Source organism: Penicillium coprophilum, assembly GCF_028826855.1.
Source record: "Penicillium coprophilum strain IBT 35676 chromosome Unknown utg000006l_segment0_segment0, whole genome shotgun sequence".
Classification (NCBI taxonomy): domain Eukaryota; kingdom Fungi; phylum Ascomycota; class Eurotiomycetes; order Eurotiales; family Aspergillaceae; genus Penicillium; species Penicillium coprophilum.
The window spans coordinates 3,518,870-3,534,813 of NW_026622725.1; the positions used below are offsets into that span (position 1 = coordinate 3,518,870).

At 47.0% G+C, this 15,944-nt stretch overlaps 4 protein-coding genes across 4 annotated transcripts; 2 read left to right on the top strand and 2 right to left on the bottom strand.

The window, feature by feature from the left end:
* Nucleotides 1-1,023: 1,023 nt before the first annotated feature.
* N7500_010310 (MFS transporter) lies at nt 1,024-3,023 on the bottom strand (the record flags this gene model as incomplete). Its single annotated transcript, XM_056681448.1, has 3 exons — nt 1,024-1,846; nt 1,945-2,809; nt 2,927-3,023. 3 exons carry the CDS (start codon nt 3,021-3,023, stop codon nt 1,024-1,026), a joined length of 1,785 nt encoding a protein of 594 aa, XP_056528830.1.
* A 7,435-nt stretch (nt 3,024-10,458) lies between these two features.
* On the bottom strand, nt 10,459-11,094 carry N7500_010311 (uncharacterized protein; the record flags this gene model as incomplete). The annotated part of the gene is made up of 1 exon (XM_056681449.1): nt 10,459-11,094. One exon carries the CDS (start codon nt 11,092-11,094, stop codon nt 10,459-10,461), a length of 636 nt encoding a protein of 211 aa, XP_056528831.1.
* Nucleotides 11,095-12,083: 989 nt separating this feature from the next.
* N7500_010312 (GTP-binding protein Obg) lies at nt 12,084-13,850 on the top strand (the record flags this gene model as incomplete). The annotated part of the gene is made up of 1 exon (XM_056681450.1): nt 12,084-13,850. One exon carries the CDS (start codon nt 12,084-12,086, stop codon nt 13,848-13,850), a length of 1,767 nt encoding a protein of 588 aa, XP_056528832.1.
* A 360-nt stretch (nt 13,851-14,210) lies between these two features.
* Nucleotides 14,211-15,827, top strand: N7500_010313 (putative JmjC domain protein; the record flags this gene model as incomplete). The annotated part of the gene is made up of 1 exon (XM_056681451.1): nt 14,211-15,827. The coding sequence occupies one exon, from the start codon at nt 14,211-14,213 to the stop codon at nt 15,825-15,827; it is 1,617 nt and encodes a 538-aa protein (XP_056528833.1).
* Nucleotides 15,828-15,944: the final 117 nt, after the last annotated feature.

Genomic DNA, 15,944 nt, shown 5'->3' on the forward strand with positions numbered 1-15,944 from the left:
ATGTTCATTTGAGATAGTGTTTTCTTCTGCGATTGGGGGTTCTCGTGTCAACCGTATCAAATCGTGCCTGATACCAAATTGAAAGAGAGATTGGCCTGTAATCTGGAAACAGCTGGGAAAACTCTGGGACTAGATTATCTGAAACTGCACAGGCCCGTAGATGAAACCTGTGAGAATTAAGAGGACTGTACGGAGTACAAAGTAATGTTGTAGTGGAGTTGAGAAATTGAGTTGCCCTCGGGAAGAGAACTCGGGTTCCCCAGACTTTGATAAGCCGAGAGATATACATAATACCTGGGACTTGGACAGAAGTTGAGGGTTTTGATTTGAATCCGAGATAGCTTCATCTGGGAGATTTGGTGGACTTGCATCTTTGCTGTCAGATGTAAGACATTGGACATCTGGCGGTTGCGTATAGCACGGGAACCTTGGAAGAAACGAGTGGGAAATTATCAAACATGTTGTGAGGGAGTAATTCTTTAGCCGGACACCGTCGGAAAACGCGTATATTTGGCCTATGGTGAATAAGACTAAGAGACTAGGAGGCTACGAGATGATCAGCGTTGATAGAGAAGATGACGGCCGGTAATATTGAGCAAGTCCGTAGTAATCTACTCTAACCGACAAAGATATGATCGAGAGAACTCAGATCAAAAGCGAGAACGAAAAAAAAAACAACAACAATAGCCTCCCAGATGCACATGAGTATAGTCATAATATAACCTGTTGATGCTCCAAGGTAACAAAAGAAGAGACCCAAAATTTTATGCTTCTGCATATGCAATGCAACCATCTATAATTGCGCCGTTTCCCGGTCTCAAGGAAATGTCATGAGAATGAAATAGCAAAATGAGGTATCATGATGAGGGGAAAAGACGAAACGAAACGAAAAAGAAATAAAGAAATAAAGGGATAAAGAGATAAAAGCAAGATGCGCCTCAGCGCTGAAATGAAGACACCTTTCCAGAAGGGTGTGAGAAGGAAGTAGAAGGTGATGTTGCAAAACAGACAAGCTTCACAGTTTTAGACCTTGGTATCGTGGGTGACTTCACCTTGGGATTTGGGGAAGTTGTCGATAGCGTTCAAGTTGAGTTGCGAGATGTCAAAGTCATGGTCGACACTAGAGCGCAAGGAAAGCAAGCGCTGCTCTTCCTCGGGCAGCTCGACAGAGTCATGATCCTGGTTTCCGAAGTCCGAGAGCACCTCACGCTTCATCTCTGACTCGCTGACGCTGACCTCAGACTGACGAGTCTTGAAGCGCTCAGGCTCCGGAGATTCCTCCATCCAGAAACTTTGGATGGCGCCGATCAGGCAGACAAGACCGCATGCCCACCAGGCCAGCACGGAGTATCCACTATCGAGGCCCTTGGAGTGGAGAAGACCGGTGATGGTCGGACCAAAGGCCCGGCTGAGACTGGCAGTTGAGGCGGCAACGCCGTTGATGGATCCCAGCACTTTAGAAGACGGGGCGGCATTAGCCAAAAGGATGGCAGTGGCCGGGAAAGCGATGACATGGAATGTGATCTTGCTGATCAAGGACACATAGACAGCGAGCATTTGGAGCTTGGCCGGAAGAAGGACTAGGTAGGGTACAGCGAGGTAGAGAGGGGGCCATACAAGCAAAACGAAGCGGAAGGTGCGCAGAGTACCAAAGTGCTTGACGACAAATGGGAACAGCCACAGTTGGGCGATCATCGAGTACACGCCTTGCACAGCGAGCATGAACCCGATGGTCTTCGTGGCCATCCCTAGGCCGCCCGTAAACTTGAGGGGTAGCACTACGTCGTCATCAGATCGGGGTGTGCTCAGTAAGACTGGCATCAGCTGATCAAAGGATACACTGTGGCTGAAAGTGGGCAATGCATGTCAGTAACTAGTTTTTTTAGACGTATCGGGCAGAAGGGTGTGGCGCTGAAGAGCGGGGAGAGAAGGGAGCCAACTCACTATGCAAGAATGCCGTAAGCAACTATAACGAGTATGACTTGTCGAGTAAAGGCCTTGGGCGCGGGGCTCTTCTGCCCCTCCAAGTCACAATCGGCCGAAGCGCCATCGACAGGGCGCAGGCAAGGCGATGATTCGGCAGTCTCATATCCAGGCGGTGCATCAAAGTACTTCTCCTTGACATCGGAATCATCAGGAAGCTGCACGCGTGAGCCCCAACAGACGTTGACCAACCAGTGGCCGAGTTCGAGGCCGGGGTCACGGCGATGCTTCTTCTCCGGATGCGTCTCCTCCAAAAACAGGAAACCGACCACAATCCCACAAACCAGCACGGTGATGCAGACGAGGTTGGGCAGCAGGAACGGGAATTTGTCCCACAGCGTACTGCGCGCAAAGAGCGCCGGGTAGTTGTCGCAGGGTTGGGCCAAAGCGCCGCCCATAGCCGGTCCAATGATCGATCCCAAACACCACACGAAAGGCATAATCGAATAAGCTCGTGGCTGGTGCTCTTTCTTCGTCACGATCTCCGCAACCGTCGTCTGGAGAACCCCGATATTTCCATTCAACATGCCGCCCAGCGCGCGCGCAATCATCGCCGTGGCCAGGTTGGGCGCAAATCCGAATACCACCATACTGATGGCCGTGCCCACGAGGCCCATGATGAGGACTGGCTTACGACCAATCCGATCACTCATGCGGCCCCAGAACATGCCCGCCGAAAACTCAGCAAAGGTGAATGAGGAGGTGATCATGCCGGCGTACAGTGCGATCTGGCGGTCGTTATCCGTCACATGGAATGATTCGACCATGTGATACACGTAGGGGAAAATCGACATGAAAGCAATTGGTTCACAGATTCGGACGAGTGCTGCATCATGTTCGTCAGTATTCAAGATCCCTATAGATATGGCGGCGCATTTTGCGGCTACCACTGTCTTATGTTTTTTTTTTTTCATAGTTCGCAGCACAAAAGTACCACACTTACCTAACACGAATAGTTGCCGAATTGGGAATGTCGAATAGTCATCACCAGAACCATTGCGGGTACGTCGACCCTGTAAGCAAGCCGGTCGTTGAAACATTTTGTGAAGTTCTGAGAGAAGAATTGAAGATTTCGAAAGGATCTGAAAGCAGACACCAGGGGATTTTTCACAGAGGCTTCGAGACGCCCCGCTTCCCTTTTAGATTGTATAGCTCAGAAGTAAAAAGAAAAAAAAAAAAAGTCAGGAAGAACAGGCACAAAGTACCAGATAAAAGGTGCTTTTGTTTCCTTAATTTCCCCGGAGTATAAAAGGGAGAGAATGTAGTAGTGTAATTGGAGCAAGGAGCAGCGTCTTTTGATTTTAGGGCTCTAGCATTGCTCCCCTGCGGTTGGGAAATATCAAGATCCGATCAGAGCGGAAGATGAGACAGCTGCAAGGGAGTCCGGAGAGTTTAAAAGGAAGTCGATCGAAGAAAAGAAAAAATCAAACTGAAGGGGAAGGGGGAAGTTATTATATCTATACAAGGTAGTGGATAGGTCTATAGAAAAATGATCAGGCGCCAAAGAACTAAAACGTCAACCGTTCAGCATCACAACTGAACATTTCGGTTACAGCTGTACATGCAGTTGGCAAACATTATAAAGACGAAAGGAGGTGGGTCATTTTATTTTTATTTTTATTTTTATTTTTTGGTATTTTATATATATTTTATTTCGATTTTAAAATACCTTATGTGGATCTGTAGAAACCTGACATTGCCGTTTAAGAGTAGGGGGAAGTCGGAAGAATCTCCCCGGCAAGGAAAGGGGGAACCAATGGGAAGAGATCGGTACATCGTCATCAATTTTTTGGGGGTATTTGATGGTATTGAATGGTATTTGATATATGATATTATTGGGTATATTGGACTTTGGATTCGATGTTTTACTATGGAATTTTCTATTACTCCGGTAAAGGGGGAACGTCTTTCAATATAATACATATATATATTTATATAAATATTAATCTGATAGGGATCAGATTTTAAAAAAAAAAAAATATATTCAAAGAAAGTTTTTTTAGTCTAATTCGACAGATCCCCCAGATCCCAAAAGGGATTCTTAGACCCACGATCCTAAGCACCGGGCCCCCGGGGAACGGCATTAGGGGGGCTAAGTGATACTTCACCCGGTATGATCGGTTTTGTTCCCAGAAGTGTGGTTTTAGTGTAAAATTAGTGAGATGGATCTATATATTTCTGGAATTTATGATTCTTTATCGTCATACTACCCACTCAAAGAGAAACATTACCCACAGGATGATCAGGAGAAATGGTACTGGTTAAAGGAAACCTGATTGGGTCGAACCAGAGGTAAATGTTTAGGGTATACAACATGCGGTGTACTCCCCCATCTCAAAGGGAAAAGTTCAATATTGAGGTCCCGTCTATTGTCTCATTGTTTCACCGTTTTCAACCCGAAACCTCGAATTTCGGTGCATATGGAGATGGGGCAAAGTCTACGGTGTAGAAAGAGAAGCTATTGAAACCCGAAGACTCCATCCCACCCAGTAAATTATAATGTGGATTTTGTTTTTTTGCTTGAGACCTTCGAGAAGACTTCAGAGAATCAGCTGAGCTTGTCAAAAATTCACCGACACTCCCGAGCCCCATCTATTGGCCGTTAGGCGTCGATCGGCGACAGGGGAAAACAATGCCACCCCTTTCCCCCTTATAACTGTCCTAGAAGGTTATCAGCCATTGTGGCGAAGCTGAGCGGATGACGGAACCGCTAATCCGCGCGAACTACATTCTTGTCCTCTGTACTTTTTTATGTCTTTTTATTTGGGCTTGAGATCTCCAAATGGAATCTATCCAAAAAGTCGGTAAAGTGCCGACCCAACAAGAAGGGACTGCATAAGACCCAAGGGGCTGGGAATAAGTGGGACCATGATTTGGATTCGACTCAATATCGACTTCGTATACTCCGTACTAGACACTATTATTTATCTGGGGCCACGCGAGGGAGTGGGTAAGAAGAGCCGGTGAGAAGTCATCTCAAGAAAAATAAATAAATCAACAAAAACATGATAGAAAAACGTCATAATTAAGTGCACGTTAGCGGATTGAGCCTCTCAGGGATGCGTCTGGGAACTAGGATATGCCAAAGGAGGAAAGTCAAGGAACGGTGTGAGCAAGACATTGTAAACACAACTGGGGCTCCTGCAACCTGCAAAAATCTTCCCATTCTTTTCTTTCTTTTTTTCCCAACCAGTCATACACAATGCAACCAGATCGTAATGTTGCTTTTGAGTTGACCAAATTAACGAATCAATCAAGTCATTCGATGAGATGGGTGACCGTGCCCAGCTGACAATGGGCTAATACAAGCTCTTGGGTTTGACAGCGTGTTTGACAAATCCTTCTATGCATGAAATACCTATGTCGATCACAATGCATGCATTCCCCAAGGGAGTCTATTATTGGCTTCAGGGGGACGTAGCGCTTGAACAATGACAATCGAGACGTCGGATACGCGAGTCGCAACCCAACGTTAAAGGAGCCCGACGTGTGTTTTGACGCGGATGTAGCGGTGACTTGTTGTTCACGGAAACAAAGCCCGTCATCTTTTTTTCCATGCCATGCATCACGCGACTGTGTGCACTGCCGTAGCTCCGTCAGCGACAGTCGTGTCTACCTTGATATCCATTCGGACTCTTCGGAAGAAAGGGTTGCGACCCAACGAAAATCATGGATCTCTTTTCTTTTTGTTTCATACATATTCAAATCGAGGCGAAGATCATGTGAGTGAGAGCTTCCATTTTTCTACCCATGCAGCCAACCGAATCATCCATGCCTGGTGGGGGAATGAACCCCCTGCAAGGTTATTCTTCCGGTTCTCGCCAATTTGGAGGGGAAATACAGAGGTGAAGTGGCCCTGTTGCATCAGCACCCTTGATCTGGCGATAGCCGGTATCAAGCGGTGTGTCTCTTGGCTGCAGTCTGCTTATTACCTGCTGCAGAGGATGCTTTGACATCTCGCCTCCATTTCTCTCCCGGGTACTCCGTACTCGTCCCTGACATCCCGTGAGTGACTCGGTAGAACTGCAAGCCCCTACATGGGGGGGGTATTGTTCTCACAGCCCCATCATTTGCGTCTGCACCGCCGGTAAGCTGTCCGACTATGATCATCGTGGATTTTCGATGCCCATTGCGATTTGGTCCGATATTGCGTATGTAGCCAATATCGATATCGGGACGTCCGCGGTTATTGTTGCCCAATATCAAGAGCTTCACAAAAAGACGGTGAAGCGCGTTACAACTCAACAAACGCCGTACAGCTGGAAGTGCTTGTCGACGCCGACTTATCCGTGATGATGCCCTTGATAACGCCATGCTTTTATAAACAGGTTTTTCCAGATCTTCTATCTCGCCGAGCCCTGCTTGGTCGACATATTGCATGATATAATTCTACCCGAACGCACTGCCATGTCGGGCTCGATTCATGCTTAAATTTACATGAGATCATATGCCAGTTTCTACCACATTCCTTATGATGTCCGTGATAGTTCCTTCGTTCCAAAATGAGCAACATATTGTATCACGTCGCAATAATACTCAACATTTCCTAATCGAGATCAATAGCAAGGGGGGGATCAGCTTCGACGGCACACTACCTCTCTGTGTTGTCTATCGTGCAGCCACGAACGCTTAGGTCGTACACTCCCGCTCGAAAAACCGCCACCGCAACGAGGCCCGAAGGTAGGAATATCGGCTCACAGATCCGACTATCACGAACCTGTTCTATATTGTTCTTGGCAAGATATGATCATCGGCTTCCAAGTCTACAGCCGCATTTGGCGTTCAGATAGATCAACTGATTATGATCATGTTTTCTTTTTTTGAACATTAACCCATCCCAATCTAGACACAAGGGTCCATGATCCACACAGTACCGCAGCTCCCGCGCCATATTGTCGGGTTTTGACAGTCGCATTCCCGAAAAGGCTGAAGTGTGGCGCCGGTTGCCCCTCGGACGTCAGAAGGGCTGGAATAATTCTAGTCGGAAAACGCTTCCTGGCATATAGGAAATCTTCCTTTTGGACCTATCCAAGACCCAAATTGGGCAGGATTCTCGGATAAAATTGCCCTTGGGGATTGATGTGTTTAGACTTTTTTTTGGGGTGCCCCCCTTTCTGTGCCGTGATGGTTGACGGGAAGAAATTTTAGTGTGATGTATCAACTTTGGTGGTCAAGGTGAGATTCCGTCACTCCAAATCTAGATCTTTGATGACATCGAAATCAAAAAGAGTGGACTAAAGTGGTGGGGGCGAAAACAAGGGTTCGAGTGAATATGCCCCTCTTGGTTGTACAATTTGCAATATAGCAAAAAGTGTGTATCCTGTGCCCTGTACCCTGTACGGACGAAGTACAAAGTACATCACCTACATTGATGTACTTTGCAGATCACTCTGGTTTCCATTGCTTCCAGACCGATTGTCATCGCGATCTCGATTTGGATAAATGCAGGTCTTTCTTCCTAATCAGAATCGGGCTCCATTTATTACTACCCCAGTAAGCGCCACAGGTGCCGTCTTTAGGGTGTGTAGTACGGAGTACGGAGTACGAAATACGTATATTGTGTGTACTTTGGGAGGTTTATAGGTTCCCTACGGCGTATCATCTCCCGGATCAAGACAAGAAGGCCTCAAAGTTCACTGTTGAGCAATGTATTTGGCTTCAGATCTGGCACCTTGTGCTAAGATGTGTTCGCACTTGGTTGCACAATGGTTTTTGGACCCATTTTGGAGATCGCTGATCGGAATCCTACGGAGTACGAAGGATCGATGTCGGAATTTGGCTTGATTCTAGACGGTGGGACCTTAACAGGGCTGGAAACATGGAATAATATGGAGTACAGAATACATGGCTGATTCCTTAATCTTATTTAGACTGGTCAGTTCCAAGGTTAATCCAAAAGCGCCACATTTACAATTACCGATCTCGAGTTTATGGATTTGTATTAGACTGCCGGAAGATGAGATAATTGTCGAGAGCTGCATAGAGGAAGTGACAGGTGTACTTTTGTACGGCACCGCGTATCCGAAAGTACCTAACGCAGTAACCCAATTTTGATCTCCATAGGGTATGTTCCAAAGGGAATGGAATTCTGGTCCGGCATCTGAAAGAAGATCCGCGGACCAATCAAATCGTTCAGTCGGAATCTCCGTTCCAAGTTCCACAGGTCAGGTATTAAGTTAAGAATATATGGAGTAAGATGGAGTACCTTAGTCAAAGGGGTTTAAGGTATTGGTATGTATTATACGATCTCCTGTGTATTTCCAACAGGAACGATCGCCCTTAATCTCCACTCGGTGGCGAGCGGAAGGCAGGGTTCCGGTGCCGCGGTGACGGGTATAGTACAAAAGTTCCCAAGGACACGAATCACATCGCATCTTTCGCAAGGATTTTCACACTATCGATTCTCCTTTCAATCATGTGAGCATTCTTCTCTTTGTTCTCTCGATGCTTTGATTTCTTTGTTTTTTTTTCTTTTCCGCAAGGTACCGGGGAGCCGGATCGGACTCATGGTCTGTCGGACGACAATTGCTCCGTACTTTATCGCCTTACTTCATGTATGCAGTACCCTGAAATCTGATGTGAGATTTCCCTATGGTCTATGTTGTACGGAGTAGACAAGAATGTTGATTTGGTCACTATCACGTGTGCTTCGTAGTATTACATCTTATGTACTTGGAGTACTCCGTACGGAGTACATAGTGGGTTCTGTGATATGGGCTCAGCTAAAACAAATTGAATCTCAATGATATCATTCGATTAGTCCAAGATCTTTTACCCGATATTTTTACCGGATAATTTGTCGCCTATCCAATGTCTGCCGTGTATTTCATCTAGGAATTGCACCCAGACTAACCTCACCTTCGACCCATCTATAACCCTGAAACCCGGAAGCCAACTGAAGGTAACTAAGCCACACTTTACCTCGTCCTTGCATATCTTGCTCAATTCGATACTCCTATTTCGATGCCGGTCAAAGCCGAGTGTTTATTAGAATTAGACTTGAAGCAATGACTCCCTTAGGTACAAACTCCATATCATTGTTTTCCAAATAACCACTGTCCTGGACAAGATAGGTTATGACCCAATGTGCACTTAGCTCAATCAATTAGGTTATTCCAGACAGATGCTATATAAATAATTGGCCCACACAAACTGCATAATGATATGCAGAAAACGTTAACGTATAACCTCAAGTCTATAGAACAACATGACATATACTCCGTAACTTGCGATGCGTTGATGCCCCGTACATATTATTAGTCAATATACCAAATAGTCAAAGTCAATTCCATTACAGATCATCCAATACGATGTCAAATACCGATCCCAAAAGGCACACGGTATGCATAAACACATACATTCGTTAAACTTTACTAATTGTGGATGAACTCCTAAAAAGTACCGCCACCAGTCATCTTAGATGGAATCCAGAGACGAAGTACGAACTTGCATGATCCTCGGCTGAACCTCCCAGCAAAAGTACACAATTCTCCTATCTAGTACTTTTGCCTGCCGCCCCGGAGCCAAGATGTGATCGCCTTCCTGGCATGTACATATCTTGGATGTGACAGCGGATCACAGATTCCTGCCTGTGATGAACTTGACATTTGAGCTAGGGTTGATGGACCAATCAACACCCATAACGTGCTTCTTCGATACATCCACTACACGGACTACTCCGTTGGCACCGTTAGTTCATCCTGCGAAGATGTAGCATTGTCCAATTGCACCGCACTAGCTTCAATTCCAAATTTTTCAATTCCAAATAATCTCAGGTAAGCCTCGCTGCTTATCATTTTCACGGCCTGGATCTACATATGTCGTGCTCGAAACGGTGTATTACTTGCTGCTTTCCACAAAGTCCTACTGTCGCTTACTGACGTTGCATAAATATATGCAGGTCTATGTATCTTGCCGTCCTGTCCGTATGTTTTTTGTGCCTCTGCATGATTTCTTCCGCGTGTATAAAGACATTGTATATTTGGATATGTCAATTCGGGGGGCTTGTTTTTATGTCGCCTGCCGTTGATTAAAGCAATATTGATAGCAATCTCTGAGACAATACGGAGTCATTCGTACTCCGTATGGTTCTAGGATTGTATATATTGTACATGTTTTTGGGTACCATTCTAGAACTATCCTAGTCTGTGGATTTATTTGGTTGGATTCGTCGAACCCAATTCAGAATTGAAAGACACGCCAGCTCTGATTGATAAATACATCCAGAGATTGACATATAAAAAAAAGAAAGAAAGCTTGTGCGCGATCAAGCAATAGCAAAGATATAACAGTAAAGGTCGCATTTCAATCCCTGTTGCGTGCTGTTTGGTATGGAACTATCAAAAAAAAATCATAAGACGGTTGGAGCAATGTGAATACATCTGGTAGGAATAAATCTAGAAGTGTCATGCTAGAGCAACCACCGAAGCCATATAAAGCACACGTTGCAAAGCCACGAATACAAGACCCAAGAGTTCAATTGGCGACTTCATCTTCTGAGACAAGGATATAATCAGAAGCATCTGTACTTTTGTTGACCCCGCCCGGATGAGACTGCTGTCCCTCGGCGCTTTCCCCTTGCGGTTGTTGCGCCCATTGTTCAGGCTGTTGCGAAAGCTTTTGCGTAATTAAGGCAATTTGTCGCGCAGCTGAGGCTTGCACTTCAAGCAAGTGTTTGATAAGCTCTTGCTGTGTGTTTATTTGTTGGTCGGCAATCTCCAGCAGTCTTTCATGCATGGTGAATTTCTCTTTTAGCCGACTGTGTTGTTGAAAGAAGTCTTGTGTGCTGAGCTGCCCTTCCAAGTTGGTAATCTTTTGGTGAAAGATATCTTCCTGTAGTTCGATTTTCTTGAGTCTTCCCTCTTGCCCGTGGACTTTTTCTTTCAAGTTGCTGATCCTATTCTGAATTTCGTCTCTGTCTGCAAGTCCCTTATCCATGTCGGGCCAGGGTTCCAAGCTGCATGGGCGTTTCTCAGGCATCGTCAACTCCTTTGTGGCCTCGGGTTCGTCAATATTTGCCATCGTATTTTCAAGCCACTGTTCAATGTTTGGGTATTGCCCGGTATAGATGCCGGTTGCGAATCTATCGCGCTTTCTCTTGTATGTGGACATCGGTTTAGGCTATGGCAGATTGCTTCCCGGTTGGATGAAAGGGAATGGGTATACGTTACTCATCACCTCAGTCCAAATTGATGATCGGCCTCCGAGTAATGGTCATGCCAGTGATCCATGGATGCATACTGATAATTCCCAGGGTTCTTCACCGACTCTTGCCCAATTTGATATTTCCTCTTATGGAATATTATTGACACCAAACACCTAAAGAGGATGTGCAAGATCTTGGCAGGTCGAAAAAGCAAACAATACACAATTAAACCAAACAAAGGCAGCTCACCGTTTTTTCCCCGTTTTTGCTGCATGTCAGCGACTCAACACACTAGTGAACTCTAGGCAAAGAGTCGAGTCGCAATCAGGCAAGACTGAAATGAGTTAGTCTACCAAGTAGAGTCCGCATATGTTTATTGGTCACTTTGTCACGGGTTCGGGGGTCACAGCGGTAACGTGCAGCTGCAACAAGGGTAGCTGTTGTGACCCTACGGGTCGGATGTGGAAGCCCAACGGTGCTTCAGGATATTTATTTTGATGCAGGGATTGAATGAGGCGGTGGCAAGCAAACGGTAAGATGCAGAGTTAGGCTTTGCCTTGATCAACTCGTTTGTCCTTGGCAATTCTCCTGAGCAACAATTCAGCTTTGTGCTGCAGACTTACATGGCCCATTTTGGGTAGTGTTTTTGGATATGTAGGAAGTAAGCATAGGACATGGATTAGATTAGGAAAAAGGAGAGGCAAAAATGGTTGTTCAAAGGGGCATATACTACAGGCCAATATTCTCCACTCAATGGGGATACTATAAGTGGCTTATCATCATGTGATCTTATCGGGACCTCGAGAAATCCGCTGAAGTCATAATCAGCCTGTCGACAACTCACTGAAAACCGGTGTATCTGCGCCTATGAAGATCCAATCCGAACTGGACAATCTCAAACATTGAAACAGTTACATTTGCAGAATGAGCGAGAGATAGCCGCCAATCACACATCATGGCGCATCCACGAGTCTGTTTTTCCCTTTCCATACGACCATTTCTTCCAAGACGAGCACGTTGCAGCCGATTATTCCTCCAAGACCTCCAAAAACCATGCATCGCACGGAACCGATTCCAGAGTACCAATGCCGACTCTGAAACACCACTTCAACCCACCAAAAATGCTGTACCTGACGAGGTAACACAAGACTTGTCGCATCTAGACCCTGCTCCGGAGGATTATTCGCGGTTCATTTTTCAAGACAAATGCAGGGTGAAAATCCACGCAGGCTCTGGTGGGCACGGCTGTGTTTCCTACCTGCGTGAGAAATATGTCGAAGAAGGACCCCCGAATGGCGGTGACGGTGGCAGTGGAGGCGGTATATACATCCAGACCGTTGAGGGCTTGACAAGTCTCCATAAGCTGGCCCGCAGAGGCATCATCAGAGCTAGCAGGGGCCGAAACGGACAGGGGAAAAGCAAGGGTGGAAAACGAGGTGAGGACGTTCTCCTCCAGGTACCTGTTGGCACCGTGGTGCGAGAGGTGAGCCGTTATGATCCGGTCGAGGTGGAGTGGGCCCGCATCAAGGAGGCGGAAGAATCTGCCTATTTGGCCAAAGAAGAGAAGGAGGTCTGGCGAGATCCTGATGATCCCGAAGCTGAAGGTGAAGGTGAAGGTGAAGGTGAAGGTGAAGGTGAAGGGTTTGAAGAAGAACCAGAGTTCAACCCTATTCGGCACGAACGCTGGGTGCTACACCCCGCCGCAAAGCCGTCCGATTTCCTTATGGTGCAGTTCCCAAAATCATACCCGCGACGACAGAATATAGCGGCCATGGAGCCCAAGTCGCCGATCTGGCTGGACCTATCAAAACCCATGGATAAACCCATGCTTCTGGCTGCCGGGGGTATTGGCGGGCTGGGGAATCCGCATTTTTCTACCCGCACAATGGGACGACCAAAATTTGCAAGCCGAGGCGAAGGTGGAATGATGTTAGAGCTCGACTTTGAGCTTAAGCTTCTTGCAGATGTCGGATTGGTTGGGAAACCGAACGCCGGCAAGAGTACGCTTCTCCGTTCATTGACCAACAGTCGGACCCGCATTGGAAATTGGGAGTTCACTACACTATCTCCTAGTATTGGCACTGTCATCACAGACGACATGAAGGGTCGTCCTCTTATTGAGTCGAAGGCTCGTCGCACGCATTTCACTATTGCGGACATTCCGGGTCTGGTGGAAGGCGCCCATCTCGACCGAGGACTTGGTCTCGGGTTCCTTCGACACATCGACCGAGCTGGGATTCTAGCCTTTGTGGTTGATCTCAGCGTTGGCGATCCTGTACAGGAACTCCAGAAACTGTGGCGCGAACTTGGAGAGTATGAGCGAATGCGCGACGCAGAGCCTGACGCTGCCGAGGGAGACGAGATCATAGAATGGAATCCCTTCACTGAAAATGCGGATGATGGTCATCAGCGACAGGCGCTTGACCGAGAGCCTGGCCCAGTATTGAATACCAACCCCGACGGCTCGCTGCCTCCGCTGGCGATGACTCCTCTACACCTTAAGCCTTGGTTCGTCGTGGCATCCAAGGCGGACCTGGAAAACACACATGAAAAGTTCCGGGCTCTGCAGGAATACTTGTCTGGCGTCCAGAATGGCTCAATTGAACACCCATCAGGTCATGAAAGAGCTTGGAAGGACAAAGTGCGTGTTGTCCCTGTCAGTGCCAAAAGGGCTGAAGGTGTGTCTCGAATCCCCAAATTGGTGATGGAGCTTCTTGAATGAAGCATGTATATTAGAAAACTCCCTTGATCATGAACAAAGTGTACTATATAATAAACATGAACATACCTTCAATATTTCCCTGCAATTTACAGCCTTCTGTGTCCAGCTTTAGTTTAGCTACAGAAGCAATGCAGCCCTAGAATACTAAAGGCTCTAGGATGGAAAATTCAGAATAGTTCATTTCCTCCAATTGATTGCCAAAATGAGGGTGTGTGATATTTTTTTAGACGGTGGAAGAATCAATCTGACCGTAACATCATCATTTGGAGAACCTTGGGAACACCTTAGGATTGATTTGGGAATAGTCTGGCGTCAGCTTTTCCTTTCTTTCTCCTTACTTTGCCTTCACATTCCCTAGTCATGGCCCTATCATCAGTCCTTAGTGACGCGTTGTCTGTTATTGCCGAGCCAAGCTTTGACGACCCCATCCTCCAATGCAACAACTCTGACCTCCAAGACTTTCTCTTCAACGACACCGAGAAAGCACTTGAGCTTGCCAACTCAAAATTACACTCTTTTCCATTCAAAGATGTGCACATCTGTTGGCATCGGCTCTATACGGACGCGTCTATCGTCAAGGCCTGCGTCACCATCATCACGAAATGCGGCCTGATCTCCAAAGCCAAATTCGAGACTCCATTGGTTGTCTCACAACTCATTGAAGACATCAAGAATGCAGAAGCTGAGCCGAAGCTCTCGCCGGACGCACCATGGCTATCAGAGGTCGTGGCAATTATTGATAACGTCTTGATCATGTCTGGAGCGCCTCTCCGCGAGAAACTGGTTGAATCCTTGTTGTCCACGCTGCAAACAGCTACAGAATCCCCCAAATTCGAATACTACAACACGAGTAGTCCAGAATATCCTACCGCGAAGCGCAGAAAATTCTCGCCTCCTCTCTTCCCTCCAAATGCGATCCGTAAACCCCATCTGGAACATCCGATCCCGCGATTATCAGCGCCGTCGTTCGATTCTATCGAACACCACATTCAAAATATCCGCACCCCACTGGTGATAACAGATGCAATGGAGCACTGGCCGGCCATGTCGACGCGTCCATGGTCTTCGCGGAACTACTGGTGGGACCGCACGTTTGGGGGTCGCAGATTGGTCCCAATTGAGGTGGGGAGGTCATATACCGACGAGGACTGGGGACAGAAGATCATGACGTTCAAAGAATTTGTGGACAGTTACATATGGCAAGGCAAACTTGCTCCGACTGGGGACCCAGAACACCAGCCCCAAGTCACCAACCTCGATGGAGAGACCGCATACATGGCGCAACATGACCTACTTACTCAAATACCCGCCTTGCGTAACGATATCAGTGTACCGGACTACTGCTATATCACCCCACCAGGTCCAGATCCGGGGACACCAGTGTATGAGAAGAAAAAGCGTGAACGCGAGGCGAAATGTCAGGCACAGGTCCCTGGAAGCTCGCATGACGCCCAGTTGGACACAGCACCAAATGAACATGATATAGCCGAAAACGGTTCAGATGCAGGCTCATTTATGGGACTCCCCAGCGATCCCATTATCAATACTTGGATCGGACCCGCGTGGACAATCTCCCCTCTCCACCATGACCCCCACCACAATATCCTCGCCCAGGTCGTGGGAACCAAGTATGTCCGGCTGTACTCGCCATGTACGCCTGACTCTCAGATTCACCCTCGGGGACAAGAGTGGGTCACGTCTATTGATGAGACGGCAGACCCAGATCCTGTATCTGGGGCTCGACCAACGACTCGTAGACTGGTTGATATGTCCAACACTTCCAAGGTGGATCTGGCTGCTATTGAGTTGTCCCCTGCTGAGTATGAGCAATGGGAAGAGATGTGGCCTGGATTCATGGACGCGGATTATGTCGAGACTATTCTCCATGAAGGTGAGTGTCTCTATATTCCTGTTGGATGGTGGCACTATGTGCGTGGATTGAGGGCTGGGATCAGTGTGAACTTCTGGTGGGGGTGAGAGAGCAGGTCTATAAAAGATGCATGGTTATATGATGTCTCGGGATGAGATAGATGTGCTGCTGCTTTCTAAATCCATGAGAATCTGACGCAAGCAAATTGTATGTTATTCCACATT